Raw genomic sequence first — 15,713 nt, 5'->3', positions numbered from 1 at the left:
ACACCCCCCCTTTCAGTATTTATAAGTGTTGATAAGATCCCCCCTCAGAACGTTGGGGGTCACCCAGCTGGAGAGCAGCTTGGCAGAAAACGACCTGGGGGTGCTGCTGGACACCAAGTTGAACGCGAGTCAGCAACGCGCCCCTGCTGCAAAGCTAGTGATATCCTGGGCTGCATTAGGAGGAGCGTTGGCAGCAGGTCGAGGGAGGTGATCCTTCCCCTCTACTCAGCACTGGTGAGCCCACACCTGGAGCTCTGCATCCAGTTCTGGGTTCCTCAGTGTGAGAGTGACATGCTGGAGAGACTCCAACAAAGAGCCAGACTCAAAGATATGGGATAACAACAAATAAACAATGACCGTGTTCCCAATAAAAAAAAGTTTTTTGCATCCCTTACCTTCACATGTGACCCCCTTCATCCTAGCATATCCCCGGGGACAGGCGGTATCTGCAAGAAAACAAAGGGACGTCAGCAAAGCAATGGGCTGCATCCTGCCTTCCTGAGCTGTGTGCCAAGCAGAGCCTTACCGATCTCACAGCGCTCGCAGGGGCTGCCCCACGCTGCCCCCAGCGTGGCACAGCACTCCGACTTCAGTGTGGCCCCGTTGATGTTCACCTCGCAACGCCCGTCCTGGATGTTGAGCCAGCACGTGCCTTTCATGCTGTCTGTAGGGACAAAGCCAAGGCGTGAGTGAAGAGCTGCCCCTTGGCGGAGGTTCCCAGCTTCATGGCAGCCAGGCCGCCATGAGAAGCAACGAGGAGAAGCCATCCCTGAGCTGCAATGTGACTATTGCTCTATTATCTTTCACACTGTGGGGCCAAGTCTTTTGCAGCACGGACACAAAGTGTGCTGGTCCCCAGCGCCCCGTCCCACTGCTGTGCGGCAGCATTTCCGTTCTCTCTGATACAACTGCTATTGCGGCAGTTGTGTGTCCTGCCCTTTTCCCGGTCCCAGCCTGCTCCTCTTCTGGGTAAAAACAGTCCTTTCCAGCTGCCCCTGGGATGCTTTGCAAGGCCCCGACCATCTAGGAGCAGGAAGTGGAACCTTCTTATCACCTTGATGAGAAGGAATCTACTTCATCTTGATGTGCCTTAACGTCAGCAGACTACGAACCCATCTGGTGAGTGAGAACCCACCATCCTGCTGCCCTGCAGGGTCTCCTGGGACCCCACGTCTGCGCTTTGTCTGGCTGTCTGTCTGGGGTCTCTGTCTCTGACACGCACTGCTCAGAGCACTGCCTGAGGTTGCAGCTTTTCAGGCCCCCTGGATGCTCAAAAGAGATGTTAATTGTTACCAACGACTAAGAAAACACCAGGTGAGAGAGAGAGGGGCCTCAAAGGATCCCCATCCCTACGGCAGGACCGTGGGACTTGCTTCGGCTGAACAAGAAGGGGCGATGATGGGCACTGCTGGTATCAGAGCTGCCGTTGAAGGCCACGTCCTTACCCACGCAGATGGTGCCGCTGGGGTCCAGCTTGCTCCCTGGGGAGCACTCGCAAGCAAAGGAGCCGGCGTTGTTCCTGCAGACGCCGTTCACACAAGGGTTAGAGGTGCACTCGTTGATATCTGCGGGAAGAAAGGGACTGTCACTGCAGCGAGCGCCACGGACCCAGCTTTCTGGGCCAGAGACTGGGGGAGGTGAGAAACAAAGAACAGGAAGAAAGGAGTTTTGCAACTGTTCAGGAGATCACCAGGCCGTAGGTGTCCTGCATGTACAACTCAAGTACGCACCATCTCAAGGAGGGCGGGCACTGACAGCAGACACCATGAAATTACTGAGCTTCTTCAGGACTGAGGGGATGGATGGAGGGTGGTTGGTGCAGCCACCGGGCAATGATGGACTCGCTCGCTCAGGGCTGCTCCTGGCTAAGATGGAGCTGGATATGGCCTTCATGTACCAGAACATCTGAACCAGATGTGAGGCTACATAGGACTTGCCATTTTTCATCTTCTTTACAGAAAATCTCTAAACATATTTTCGTGCAAAGTGCCAGTTCTCAAATGTTTGAGGACTTTGTGGCCAGGAAACAATTTCCCCTACTCCGAACTGTAAGTTTTCAATCAAATCCCCCAAACTTGCAATTTTGGTCAGGTCTTAGTTAAAATTTTGGGGGCCTAGAGGAAATTGTTCTGGTTTTCAGGCACTGAAAAGCCCAGATGTTCTGGGTTTGGAGGTCCACTATTTTGAATGAAGTGTGAAATTTCCCCCTAGGAAAAGGAAAAAACCAAACCCACAAACCCAAAGCCTGGACCTGCTCCAGTTGAAACCACTGTGGTCAAAAGGGAACCAAAGACACGTTAGACCTTGAGTTCTCTTTCAGGCAGGACCTCAGGCCATAGCTCCTTACATCTCGTGCAGATGTTCTCCGTTGCCTTCAGAATCACATTACCTTCACAGGTATCTGTCTCCGTCCTGAAGACAAAGCCCTTGGGGCAGGTGCAGGTGTAGCTGCCGGGTGTGTTGCGGCACAGTCCATTGTCGCACAGCAAACGGTTGACAGTGCATTCATCAACGTCTGTGGGCAGAGAGATGGGGTTTCTGAGCTGCAACACCAGTGTCCGCTTGTCTACTCTGCCAGCCCTACAGAGCTCTGGCAGCCTGAGAGGCACAGAAATGCAGCACCATCCTCAAACCAATACAACGTGGAACGTATGTTAAATCACATACGTGTAGTTTCTTGCACAGTACCTTGTGCTCTTCCATGTGGACAAGGCGGCCCTGAGCGGGGACAGTGCCTGAGGGCATCAACTGTTGTGTCACCTCAGGCTCCCGTGCAGCTGGAGGTCTGCCTCTGGCTCCCAGCCTCATACGCTGAGCGCATCCCTCTCCCCACCAGCACCCAGCTCCTGGTTCCCCACGCCACGCAGAGCCTGGGCTGCCCTGAACTCACCCACGCAGTTCTTGCCCGTGGGATCCGACTCGTAGCCCAGGTTGCAGATGCAGCGGTAGCTCCCACGCAGGTTCTCGCACATGCCGTTGGGGCAGATGTCTGGGTTGAGGGCACATTCATTGATGTCTGCACAGAGAAAGAAGTGAAATTAGATTGGACCACCCCAAACGCAAATACAGAAAGCTTCCACCCTCTAATTCTTCATTGCTCCTTGGTGTCAATAGCCAGCTGGGGCACCCCTCTGCAGGAGTCCCTCCTTCCTGCCCTACCTATCCTCCTCGTTTGACCCAGTAGGCCCTGGGGATCCTTGTTCCTCTCCTCCTGGTGCTGTGGAGCTGGGCATCTTTGTCCTCGGGATGCACAGCTGGTCTAGCAATAGGGCTCTGAGCTCAGGAGGAAAGAACTGGATAAGGGGTTGAGATAAGCCCAGACTCAGTTCCGTATCAAGGGCACCCAGGTCCTTCCGTTATGTTCCTGAGTCTCCTGACAGTATCTCTATCCCAGATACTCAGGTCAGACCACTTAATTATCCCTCCTACTGGAAAAGGTGGGAGGAAGGTCTTGTTTGTAGGGTTTGTCAGCTGTTTGTAAGGATGCTGGGGCCAGCTGGGGTAAGGGCAGAGCAGGATGGACAACCTCCCCGTGCACACACAGCCCTACCGTGTGGGACCATTATGGGGGCAGAACAGGACAAAGAGTACTCAGACATATCAGAGAGCTGCTGTCGGCTGGCAGAGGGTCATGTCCGTGGTCACAGCAAACCTTTCCGATGGCAAAGCCCCTGTATCACCTAGCCCAGCCATGGTCCCCAAGCTGAGAGCTTGCACAGGCTCCCTGACCACGCTGCTGCCAGGCTGGAAGAAGTCCTGATCAGGCCAAAGTCAAGTTCCTTTCCCTATTGCTGACACAAAGAACTGTCTGAAAGCAGCTTGGGCAGCCTGGAAAGAGAGAAGTGAGGACCTGTGGCCTCTGCCTGTCCTGGCCCTGGAGAAGATGTGGTGGTAGGGCAGGAACACAGAAGTGTTATGTTTGGGTGAGGGACAGGGGCCAAGTTCTGCAGGATGTCAAAACCTTAGTTTCAAAGGTTTGCAAAGTGCCTTGGACATACTTGCCCCAAACTGAGAGATTTTTGGATGGTTCTGCAGCAACACGCAGTGGGTACCACCAGCTGCCCATGCACACGGTGGTTGGGTTCAGGTCTGCAGGGTGTCTGGCAGGGAGAGCCACAGGCATCTCTGCCACCACCCACCTCCTGCCCGGCCCTGCTGCCAACAACACCAAGCACCCAGTGCATGTGGAGAGTAACCCAGAAGGGTGGCAGCCAGGTGGGCAGCATCTCTTCATCTGCATCATCATCCTCTTTTTTAGAGCAAAGCTCTGCTGCCCAGGCAAGGAGATTTTACCCCGGTGAGAACCAGCCGCCCCACGGAACAGGGCAGGTTTGTGTTTGTACAGCAGTGTCCTCGCAGTGCCGTAGTGCCAGATGGCAAACAGCCCAGGCCAGGGCTTCCCAGACACTGCTGGCCTTTGTCTCCATGCAGTCGGAGTTCAGTTACATCCCCCAGGAAATGCAATCCCGGAGAGCGCCGAGTGCACAGTCCTGGCTGTGGGCAGCGATGGACTGACCAGAGCACGTCTGACGTTAGCTTCTTGCTAGAAAGCGTCTTATCGTTAGCCTGAGGCTGACTTTGGCCAAGACACGGTGCCCTGGAAGGAAGCCCAAGAAGCCACCAGGGTTTTGTCTCTGGCTCATTCCCATTTGGACAGTTTTGAAAGGCCGTAGCTATCTGGCTGCTTCGTGCTCTTCCTGCTGATCCAAGCACTGCCCAGGGCTGGCAGCGCGGCCGCCTGCCTGACCTCTCGCACAGCTGGCTAATTCAAAGCAGCCCCTTGGCAACACATCCCAACACGCGCTTATCACCTCCCTCTCCCTGGAAGAACCCTCTTCTCCCGCGATCAAGGGAGCTGGAGGGCAGAGGAGGGAAACAAGCAAGAGGATGCAATTGGTCACGCTCTTCATTCCCATCAAAGCAGGGAGTAAAGCCAAACTCCGCATGTGCATCCCCAGAAACGCAGTTCCCACAGGGTGCCAGGAATCAACCACTCGATTCCAATCCACGCTCCTCGGGGATGCTCGCTCAACCTTAACTCGTGGTGCTTTAGGGAGGAGAAGAGACGCACAGCACCCCTCTCCCCCTGCGCCCAAGCTCACGTCGCACCCGCAGACCCTCACTAACACCGAGGTAGGTTCTTGCATGCACTGACGCCCACCCAGGCTGTGCAAGCTGCCCCGCGCTTGCTCCCAAACAGCTCTTACTCCCCAAAAAGCGGCGTAACATGCTAACTCTCCAGCACACCCTCTGCAGTGCCAAGTCTCTCCTGGCACACGCTCCCCCGGGCACACAGGTGCATGCACGCTCCGTTAAAAGCAGCTGAAAGAAAGAGTTAAGAGTGACATTAGACGTGCCTGTAGAATCTGGTACACGGGATGCACATACCTCTCCCGTCAGCTGTTATTCCAATGCCGCTGCTGCAGAGAGCCTGGAATTCAGCTGTGTAGAAAGCACAAGAGAACCGTTAGCTTCCCTCGACAGTTCCTGCACAGTGACATTAATTCTGCGTTAATAACGTTGGATTTATTGTTTGTTTGTTAGAATGTCATCTGTCGGCTTCTGAGCAGTGTTTGTTTTTACTTCTGCAACGTGTATTTTAGAGCTGATACTCGCAGTTTGTAGTCCAACACTGCGAGAATCCCTCCAATGAGATCAGCATCACATTTGTGGATCCAACCTAAATTTGTTGACCACATGGCGTCCCTTTCCCCTTGCCTATGGCTCCCACGTCACTGCCAAGCTGCCTAGGACCTGGCAGGGACCCGGCAGGGACACAGAATGTCTCCGAGCACCTTCCTGACTTTTCGCAAACTCAGATGGAAGAGGAGCTCACCAGAGTTTTTGGCCGGACAGGGTTGGCAGGGCTCTCCGAAGCCATGGTCTGGGTTAGCACAGCAGCACTCGGACTTGGTGACTGCTCCCGGAAAGGGACGAGCGCACGTGCCCTTTTTAATGCCTCCATAGCAGGTGCTGCGCATGTGAGTGTCCACACAGACTCGGCCGTCCACCCCGATCGCCAGGCCCCCGAGGCACTCGCAGCGGAAGGAGCCCTCGGTGTTAATGCACCAGCCGTTCATACAGATTCCTGGTGTCTCGCACTCGTCGATGTCTGAAAGAGGAAGCACAAATTGGCTGTCACCCACCCACAGGCAGCAGGACCCACAGAGAGGGGCTTTGGGCTATTTTGCAGGGTCACTGGGAGACTAAGAGGGAGCCAGAGGTGCATCCTAGAGCGTCGCATCCCCTGCATGCTCTGCTGGCCGCCCCTGCTGGGTCACGGGAAGGAACAGGGATCTGGGCTTCTTCAGCCTCCTGACACCCAGCCCCTTCTCAGAGAAGCAGGGTCTGGTCTCTGCTCTGTTACTGGGGCAGTGACTCGGAGAATTCACCCTGTGTCCCAGCAGTATATTGAAGAAATGCTGTTTTCTCTTCCTCCTCCCTTCTCCACTCTGCCTTCACATCCCAACCTTCCTGGCTTTGGAACGTGGCACACAAACCATAGTGGAATGTGCTGCAGAGGCTGGGAAAGCTGTGGAGATGACTGCTGCCAGCTCACATTGGCCATCCGGAGCTTCACAGCCCTGCTTAACCTCCTTCAGAAAGAGGATTTCAGCTCCAATTTGTGCTGAAGTAGTGGAGGTGCAAGAACATTTTTCCCTTGTGCTCATTATTCTGCGAGGGGGTAATTTCTGGTGGCTGGGCAGGAGATCTCTGGTGACAGCCTTGTATTTTCTCAGCTCCCCTTGGCCTCAGACACATCGCAAGTCCCCGGGAACGTGGATGAGGGCAAAGACCAAGCCTGAGGACCTACGCACCGACACAGTACCGCCCGTTGGGAGCCAGCACAAAACCGGGCTTGCAGATGCATTTGAAGCTGCCGTCCTCATTGATACACATCCCATTGAGGCACATGTTGGTCGTGGCGCATTCATCGTGATCTGGAGAAGACAAACAGAAAACAGGAGCTGAGCCTGAGAGCTGCAGCAAGACTCCGATCTGATCTAGTCAATGATGTCCCTGCTCACTGCAGGGGGGTTGGACTAGATGGCCTTTAAAGGTCTCTTCCAACCCAACACATTCTATGATTCTATGACTCTCCTGTGCTCAAAAACCCTCTGTGCCCCATCTCATGGTCAAATTGCTCCTTAAGGCAGCGGGTGCTAATCCTCAAGGCAGAGTTCCCACTGCTTCTCCTGGTGAGAGCTGTCCTGCTGTGTCCCTGTCGCTCTTGGTACCTGGGTCAGCCCGTGCAGCTCGCAGCAGGACTCAGCCACAGGCTGCCGGAGAACGTCCTGCTTCCAAACCCAGTCCTGCTCATGCTCCTGGAGCCCAAAACCTACAGGAGCACTCCAGAAGCACCAGCACCCTTATAAAACCACCTTCCTATTTCAGTCCTCTCATTTTAAGATGTACGTTGCCCTAGAGATGAAGCGAGTACTGCAGAGATGAGAGTAACCACTAATCCCTGGGGAGGACGTAGCCTCAGCTCAGTCCCAACCTCCCCACGGCACATCAGGGAATAACTCACCAACGCAGTTCTTGCCATCGGGGGTGATTTCAAAGCCAGCGTTGCAGATACACTGGAAGCTGCCATCGGTGTTAACGCAGCGGCCGTTCCTACACATCACTCCATTCATGATGCACTCATCAATATCTGGCAGGGAAAGAAACATCAGGAAGTAGCAGCGGGTGGAGGAAGAAGCAGTTGCAGCTTAATCTGCTCCATGAGAAAACCAGGCAAGTGCTCTCAGACGCTCGGAGTGTGCCCTGCTCCGGGATCACACTCTTCCCTTCTGCACAAACTACAGGAGATGCAAAAAATGTGGAAAAAGCTTTCTGCATGCTCTGGAAGCAGCAAGACATTTGTGAGGTTAAAGCTCTGGGAGCTCAGACCCTCCACGATGTCTTTGTCAACTGCCCCAGATGTCCCCTCTGCAGCTCAAATTGCCCTGGGGCTGTCCAAGTCCGTGGCAGACAGCAAAAGCCCTCAGACCGACAGCGACAGACTCGGGCGAGCCACAGAGATGTGGCCCCCATGCCTCAGCAAAATGAATTCCAGGACAGAAGGTGGGGTACGGTGGGACTGAAGGACGGCAGCAGGGGACGTGCTCTGCTGCACATCAAGAACATGGTGTCCACTCGCTCTGGGAGACACTGAATGCCTTCGGGGAAAGACGAAAGAAGAAAGGCTGAGGACTATCTCAGGCAGGGGGTTGTTACTGACCCTTTGTCAAGACCAGGGGAAGACAGGACGAGCTATTTTACGAGCAAATTACAGAAATCCACTAGTCTGGCCCCAGCAGCAAAGGACGATCCCCACACTTTGTAGACTTCTGCTCACGTGGAGAAGTTTGCTTGAGAGCAGCCCGGCAGAAAAAGGTCTGACCCACAGACGAAATGGGGTGGCCCCGCACAGAAGGAAACCTCCTTTTTGGGCGATATCAACAGAAGAGCTCCGGGACAGCTTCTTGTCCTGACAGCTAGGGAGGTCACAGCTGAAGAATGACATCCCATTTTTGGCACCACACATTAGAAAAGATAAAGACAAAATGGAGGAAGTTGGGAAGATAAAAACCAGGACAATGAGAACCTTAGAAACACTATCAATGAGCGGAGATTGAGAGACTTGCAGTTGTTTAGTCTAGAAGGGAGATGACAGCAGGGTTACAAGTTGCAGTTTCCCAACATGTAAGTGTTGTAAAGGAGACAGCGATGAACCAATTTTCACAGCCAGAAAAAGAACTACAAGAAGAATTCAGCTTAAAAGATTTAGTGTGGAAATTAGGAAAGCCTTTCACATTGTCAGGCAACTGGGGGGTCCTTTGGAAACCCCTTCATCAGAAGCCACTCTACACAAAAAAAAAAATATAAAAAAATCAAAAGTCGGGCACTGACAGAGAAATCTGCTTTTGCTTCTTGTTCGCATGGGATGTTACCTTCCCAGCATTCTTTTTTAGCAGTCCCTCCCCCAGCACCCCATCTTGCTGCGAGACACTGACAGAACAACTTTGCTAGAAATCAGAATCCATATAAACATTCCTCAAAACCCTATCTTTTGTCAGAGCAAAATGCTGTAATCTTTAGATGGAGTTCTGCTCTTGAAAAGCACTCTAAGTAAGTTCCTTAATTGCCGCTAGCTCGTTTTAAGGTAAAGGCAGGCAGAGGAAACCTCTCCTGGACAGATTTCAGGACGCTGCTGGCAGCTCAACTAAGTTGCTGGGAAACCCCATCACCCACCTGGCTGGGAGGTTGTTTGGTGCTGGGGACTCCTCACTCTCTTTCCCCTTTACAACCATTTTCCTTTGGTGCCTAGGGCTCCGCTGACACTCTGCGGCAGGCCGCGTCCTCCCAAAAAGAGAGAGAGAGAACAGACTTACCGATGCAAGCCTGCTTTGTGGGGGTGCTCTGGAAGCCTTCGTGACACTTGCAGTGGTAGGAGCCAGGTGTGTTCACGCAGTCGCCGTGCACGCAGGGGCTGCTGGAGCACTCATCCACATCTGCAAGAAGAAAAGCCTAACCCCGTGAGTCACCATTATACACAGGGAGCTACCGGGACAGGAAACAACGGCTGCCTCCTGCGAGCTGCTGAGCCCGTCCTTTCCACTCCAGTGCTCAGCATCCTGACAGCATGGCCAGAAGGCCCCTCCGGATGGCATCTCTTCCCTCAAGGGAATCAACTGCACCACTCAGCCTGGTGCCATCTGCAAACTTGCTGAGGGTACACTCAATCCCATTATCTACATCATTGATGAAGATATTAAATAGTATCGGTCACAGTACCAATAGTATCGGTCCCTTCGATACTCCAATACCAATAGTATCGGTCCCTTCGATACTCCAATAGGTGTCCCTATCGGACACCACTCATTACAAGTTTCCACTTTGACACTGAACCATTGACTGTAACTCTCTGGACACACAGAATCACAGAATGGTGGGGGTTGGAAGGGACCTCTGGAGATCATCTCCTCCAACCCCCAGCCACAGCAGGGTCACCCACAGCAGGTGGCACAGGAACGCGTCCAGGCGGGGTTGGAATGTCTCCAGAGACGGAGACTCCCCCACCTCTCTGGGCAGCCTGTGCCAGGGCTCTGCCACCCTCACAGCAAAGAAGTTCCTCCTCATCTTGAGATGGAACTTCCCATGGGCAAGTTTGTGCCCGTTACCCCTTGTCCTGTCCCCGGGCACCACTGAGAAGAGCCTGGCCCCATCCTCCTGACACCCCCGCTTTCAGTATTTATCAGCGTTGATAAGATCGCCCTCAGGCGTCTTTTTTCCAGACTAAAGAGACCCAAATCCTTCAGTCTTTATTCATCAGAGAGGTGTTCCAATCCCCTCACCATCTTCCTAGCCCTCCAGCCAATTCCTTATCCATCCAACAGTCCATCCACCAAACCCATATCACCCCGATTTAGAGGTAAAAATGTGTTGGGGAACTATAGCAAAGGCCTTACAAGAAGTCCACGTAGATGATATCCGTAACTCTTCTCTTTTTCATTGATGCAGTCACTCTGTTATCAAAGGCCACTACGTTACTCAGGCACAATTTGCCCTTGATGTTGGCTGTCTCCATCCTCTATGAGTTTCATACCTTTCCTTCTGAACAGTTTATAGCCATCCATTGCAGCACTCCAGTCATGCAATTAGACCCACCACATTTCAGTGTGGCGTTCTAGCTGCAGAGCGGCTTCCAACCCCTCCTGTTTGTTACCCACACTGTATGCGTTGGTATAGAGGCACCTCACCTGGGCTTTCCACCCTCTCACCTTTTTAGAGGAACACACCCTAATTCCTCTCAAGCATTTCACAGGTGTTTCCCTGTTGCTTCCTAATACATCAGTAGCCCCTGGCTCTTCTCTGTTGCTCAAAATTCCATCCCCTTCTCCCACTAAATCTGGTTTAAAGGTCTCCTTATAAGTCTGGCTCCATTCTTGGTGAAGACCTTCTTGCTCCACTTGATCAGGTGAATCTCAGAAAAAATAGCCCGCTTATTTATAAAATTATAATTCCTTTGAAAGATGCCATCCTTCAAATTCTAATTCCCTGGAGACCTCAAGCTTCTGAGTAGGCTGGCACAGCTACCAGCTAGCCGGGGTGACCCTGGGGGCCGCAGCCTACGCCTGCAGGGCAAGCAGAGCAGGCAGCAGCCCGAGAACTGGCAGACTGCCTGGGGGCCGGTTCTATGGGGCTTCCCACAGTGTGAACTGGCTACCGCTAAGCCAATGGCAAAGTTGTGGCTACCAGAGTTGTCACCCCGGGTGCTCCTTGCAGGGCAGACATATCCCCTCCATCACGCTGCTTCGTTACTGGACACAAGCCCTCTATCTCCAGCCTCCTGGGGGGAGCTCTGACTGGGATGGGGGCTGTCGGGGCAGCAGCTCAAGGTGCTGTTAGGAGCAGGCGTGGGGCATGGTTGGAGCTGGCGCGTGTGCGTGTCAAGCAGAGCCTACTCACCAATGCACTCTCCGCGCACATCCTGCTTGTAGCCCATGTTGCACTCACAGCGGTAGCTGGACGGGGTGGGGATGCAGCGTCCGTTCAGGCAGAGGTTAGTGAAATGCTTGCAGATGTCAATGGTCTGATTCAAAGTGGCGGTTCCTGGAAAACACAGAGATGGCATCAGGTAGAGGATTACAGCTCCTTCCATTGTCCCCAGGAAGCAGGGTCAGTAAGTCATAGAATCATAGAATCGTCTCGGTTGGAAGGGACCCTTCAGATCATTGAGTCCAACCATCAACCTAACACTGCCAAAACCACCACTAACACATGTCCCTAAGTACCACGTCTACCCGTCTATCAAATACCTCCAGGGATGGCGATCCCATCACCTCCTTGGGCAGCCTGTTCCACTGTTGGATAACCCTTTTGGTGAAGAAATTTTTCCTAATATCCAAACACCGTGATGGATCAGCGATGCTCCTGGGCCCTGAACAGCCATGGGGCTGCAGACACAAACTCAGGCGCCTCAGAAATCTCTGCAGGGTGCTGCAGTATCTGGCATGCCCTATCCCACTGACACGCACAAAGATGGCCCAGCCTCTCAGAAGCAAGGTGGGAATCAACATTCATTGACATCCAGTGCGTTTTCACAGGCTTCAGCCCTCAGCAAGGAGCTACACAGGGATGCACATGAGATGGGTGTCCAAAGTGGTGGGAAAACCAGTTTTGTTTCAAGGAGGCAGAGGGAGAGGCGGTGACGTGAAAGCTTCATTCCTATTCGGTAATTAGAAAGATATTCTGCACTGGAGCGAGCCTCGGCTCCCCTGCTCTGCCAGCAGACGCTGTTTGATCTGCTTCTGGGCTCAGCATCCTGCACAGCATTAGTGTCACATCCCATCGCTCCCCCCGTGTCAAAATAAACCTCGTAGCTGGCCGAGAGCACGGGCGCTTTGCTCATGTGTGCACAGCTCGGAGAAGCGGGCCGGCACGCAGGCGGAAAGGCTGCCCGTGTTCTGAGACAGGCAGCCAAATCGGGTCAGCACAGTAAGAAAGTAATTTTAATTACCAATGCTTGAACTTCCTGGGCCCATTCCAGGCAGACCTGGGATCCCGCCTTGTCCATTTGCCCCATTTGGTCCGATGCCTCCGGGCCCGTTGAGTCCCGGCCCAACACCATTGGGCCCGAATCCAGGAATTCCTGGAAAGCTCCCAGGGAACCCTGGCACGACTGGGAGTCCTTCGATGCAAAGCCTGCGGTACTCATCTGAAACAAAACAGCTGCCTTAGTGCTTTTCCAAGAGTTCTTGAATCCCCCTCCCGTCTCTGCCAGAGAAGAGAGGGATGGAGATGTACCGGCAGGGAGCAAAGAGGGTGGGTGCTGATGGGAACAGGGCAGATGGGTGAGGAGGGCTTTAACACCCTCCACTCTGGAGCAGATGATGAGACACAGCTTGCCAAGGTGTTTGGCAACAGCTTCCCGGGGTGCGTGGGACCGCTGGCACCGTGGGCTCCCTTCACGCAGGAGAAAACAGGACACAGGAGGGGGCCAGCCACGGTAAAGCTCTGCCCTGCTCAGAGCCGGTGATGAAAGAAGAGAGGCAGAGAGATAGATCTACAGCGCTGTGCCTCCCTCAAGGCCTCCTGCGGCCTCGGCTCACCCTCATTTGGCCCCAAGGTTCAATTATGGTGGGAGCCAAAGAGAGCTGAAGGGGTAGGAGGAAAGGGATAAATTCTTGCCTTGGCTGAACTCATCTGGCTCAACTTCAGATGAGACCCAGGCAGGAGAGCCAGCATCCCCATGTGACCTTTGCCTCTGTGTTACACTGATGATTCTCCACGTCAAGCCTTGGGTACCACTAGGGCTACCAGAGCCACCAGTTGGCCCAGCAGCAGGTGGAGGTCCTTTGTGTGGCACTTACCAGACCCCCGGACAGGGCACATCTCTGGAGTCTGGCCAATGGCCCAGCAACGCCCTGAGTCACAGCAGCACTGCATCTTGGTGTACTGGCCAGGGAGGTCCCCAGCACAGCGGCCCCCAATCAGAGCAGAGAAACACGTCCCAATCCGCTGGTCTGCAGAGAGGGAGAGGAGAAGGAGACACATTCACAACGTGTTATCACCATACTCTTGGTCAGGTCCTGAGTGCCTGTTCCCAATGGTGTCTCTTCTGGCTGTCCAACGTCCCAGTCTGACCTCCTGTTCTGCCTCATCCTCCCAGATCATGAGGTTCTCCAGCACCTCCATCTGGAGCACAACAAGGCTGTAGGGCCAGGCCTTATTCCCCAGTATTAGATCTCACATTCCCATTTAGGCTCCTAAATACCAGAAGCAGCCTGACCAAGCCAGAAACAGGCAGTAGTTGGGCAATGCCTCTCCGTTGGATTCTCCACTGGGAGCTGCCTTCCTTGCCCTGCAGGAAGGACAAGCTGACCCAGCAGATTCTGGCTGAATTCACGGAGCAGAAAAGAGATGAGATCCCTCACCTCATCCCATGTTTCCTCACCGTCCCAAAGAAATATTTACAGGTATCTCCCTCCTCTCACTAGAGCTTCCGTGCTGATAAGAGATGTCAGGGATGGGTGCCCCCACTGACCCAACACACCAGCTGTGAGAAGGAGCAGACTATGGGGAGGTGGTCTGCAGGAGACCACTGCAAAGGTTGACACTTCCACTACTGGACAGCCTGACAAATGGGGACAGGTGGGGACAGGTATGGGGACAGATAAACTCTTCTGGACTAAATACATTATTCAACAAAATTGCATCTGATGTCAGAGCCTGTCTTGCTGCTTTGGATTACATTCGTGACCAAGGGTTGGCCATCAGTGCCAATGTAACTGCACAACAGGCCCTTGAACTTGGCCACATGGAATGGCAGTGTCTTCTCTCTTGGGCTGTTGGACCCAGCATGGTATATTTTCCTCTAACTCCTGCCACTAAAAACACTTCCCTGTGATAAAAACAATCCAGCACTGCCTGCTACTATTTTGAGGGTTCCCAGACAGCGAGCGGGCATTCCCCAGCCGTTCCTGCTCTGGGCTGAAGCCTTGGCTGCAGTAGTCCTTTCCCAAGGTGGTCGGCCATCTCCTACACCACTTTGGTCAGGCTGGGGACCCAGGTACAACCCTTCCAGCGTCAGTCAGTGATCCCCAATGCTGTGCTAAGCAAGGACCTTTCCACAGCCACTGCTGTCCAGTGTGGTCCTGCTCACCTCAGGCCTGGCAAGGACCTGCCTCTCCTTCCCATGGCAAATGTCCCACGTCCCAGGCTTCCCATGAGGACGCATTCCCTGCCAGCTCCCTGCGGTCCCAGCACCTCTCGCTAAACAAACGGAGCTGTTCCCAATTCCACATCCCTCCAGCCTGATCACTCCCATTCCCAGTGGATGCCTGTTTCAGGTCATGGGTTCGTTCCCACAGCCTGGACTGAGCTGGGAGGAGAACGAGCCCTGGATGGTGGTCAAAGTCCATGAGCCTGGCCAAAGCCACAGACACCGAGCCTGGCACCGGTGTTAGGTGTGTGTGGCTTCTGGACAAGGCCCAGGAGACTGAGGGTCTTTCACATGTCTAGCAGGCTCCGTCTGGCACCAAGTCCTCTAGGAAAACCTGGAATCTTCCACTCATTCATCTCCCATCCTTGTTTCTCAAGTAAATTAATGAGGGGGAAAGTCTAGTCTGATTTGTCATCTGTGCCTCTAGACTGACATTAGCCAGCAGGCTGACACTTTCCTGAAATATAATTGAAATTAATTGCATGGAGCTGTTTGATCTGCGGGCTGTGGTTACATTTCTTCCCTAATCACAGCTCAGTGACTTGCAGAGGACAGTGACCCCATTTAAAGCCAGGGTGATTAAACCAGCAGGTCCTTTCTCAGCTCCATCCCTGCCGCCATTCTGCAGCACTGAGTTCAGCATGAACTATTCCCTTTTCCCAAGCTTCCTCCACCAAAGAGACTTGCGGAAAGAAAGAGAGACCAGGAGAAGGGAAACTCGAGTGTGGGGATTGAACGCAACACTGGATTAGCTCCTAATCCTCACGAAGTACAAGCCACGTGGGTGTTTGGGTCATCCCATGGCCTGGGTCTCTGGCAAGTGGCAAGGGGACAGGAGCAAAGCCCATGTCTTTGCAGTTTTCAGCAGCTTCTGGAGTGTAGAAGAGGGCCATGTTTCCACAGCACATTGACAGGTTGATGTTCCGTAGCATCTTGTACTCCAGAAAGAAGCTGCTCTCTGAACACGCCAGGACAGGACAGTGCGGCCATTTGGAGAAGC

At 53.5% G+C, this 15,713-nt stretch overlaps 1 protein-coding gene across 1 annotated transcript in view; it reads right to left on the bottom strand.

Annotated features, from left to right (window-relative positions):
- FBN3 (fibrillin 3) overlaps positions 1 to 15,713 on the bottom strand; it is a 119,651-nt gene that overhangs the window by 33,997 nt on the left and 69,941 nt on the right. The window contains exons 10-22 of the mRNA XM_074565670.1: positions 13,362 to 13,514; positions 12,509 to 12,706; positions 11,458 to 11,601; positions 9,381 to 9,500; positions 7,532 to 7,657; positions 6,819 to 6,941; positions 5,837 to 6,112; positions 5,389 to 5,442; positions 2,891 to 3,016; positions 2,390 to 2,515; positions 1,446 to 1,565; positions 527 to 664; positions 396 to 446 (exon numbers count right to left, since the gene is read on the bottom strand). Of these exons, the coding sequence (XP_074421771.1) occupies positions 396 to 446; positions 527 to 664; positions 1,446 to 1,565; positions 2,390 to 2,515; positions 2,891 to 3,016; positions 5,389 to 5,442; positions 5,837 to 6,112; positions 6,819 to 6,941; positions 7,532 to 7,657; positions 9,381 to 9,500; positions 11,458 to 11,601; positions 12,509 to 12,706; positions 13,362 to 13,514 (1,755 nt within the window). The remainder of the gene's footprint in view (positions 1 to 395; positions 447 to 526; positions 665 to 1,445; positions 1,566 to 2,389; positions 2,516 to 2,890; positions 3,017 to 5,388; positions 5,443 to 5,836; positions 6,113 to 6,818; positions 6,942 to 7,531; positions 7,658 to 9,380; positions 9,501 to 11,457; positions 11,602 to 12,508; positions 12,707 to 13,361; positions 13,515 to 15,713) is intronic.

Source organism: Larus michahellis, chromosome 23 (genome assembly GCF_964199755.1).
Source record: "Larus michahellis chromosome 23, bLarMic1.1, whole genome shotgun sequence".
In the NCBI taxonomy this organism is placed as follows: domain Eukaryota; kingdom Metazoa; phylum Chordata; class Aves; order Charadriiformes; family Laridae; genus Larus; species Larus michahellis.
Note: the sequence above shows the minus strand (reverse complement) of the source record. Positions and strands in the feature narration are given on the sequence as shown.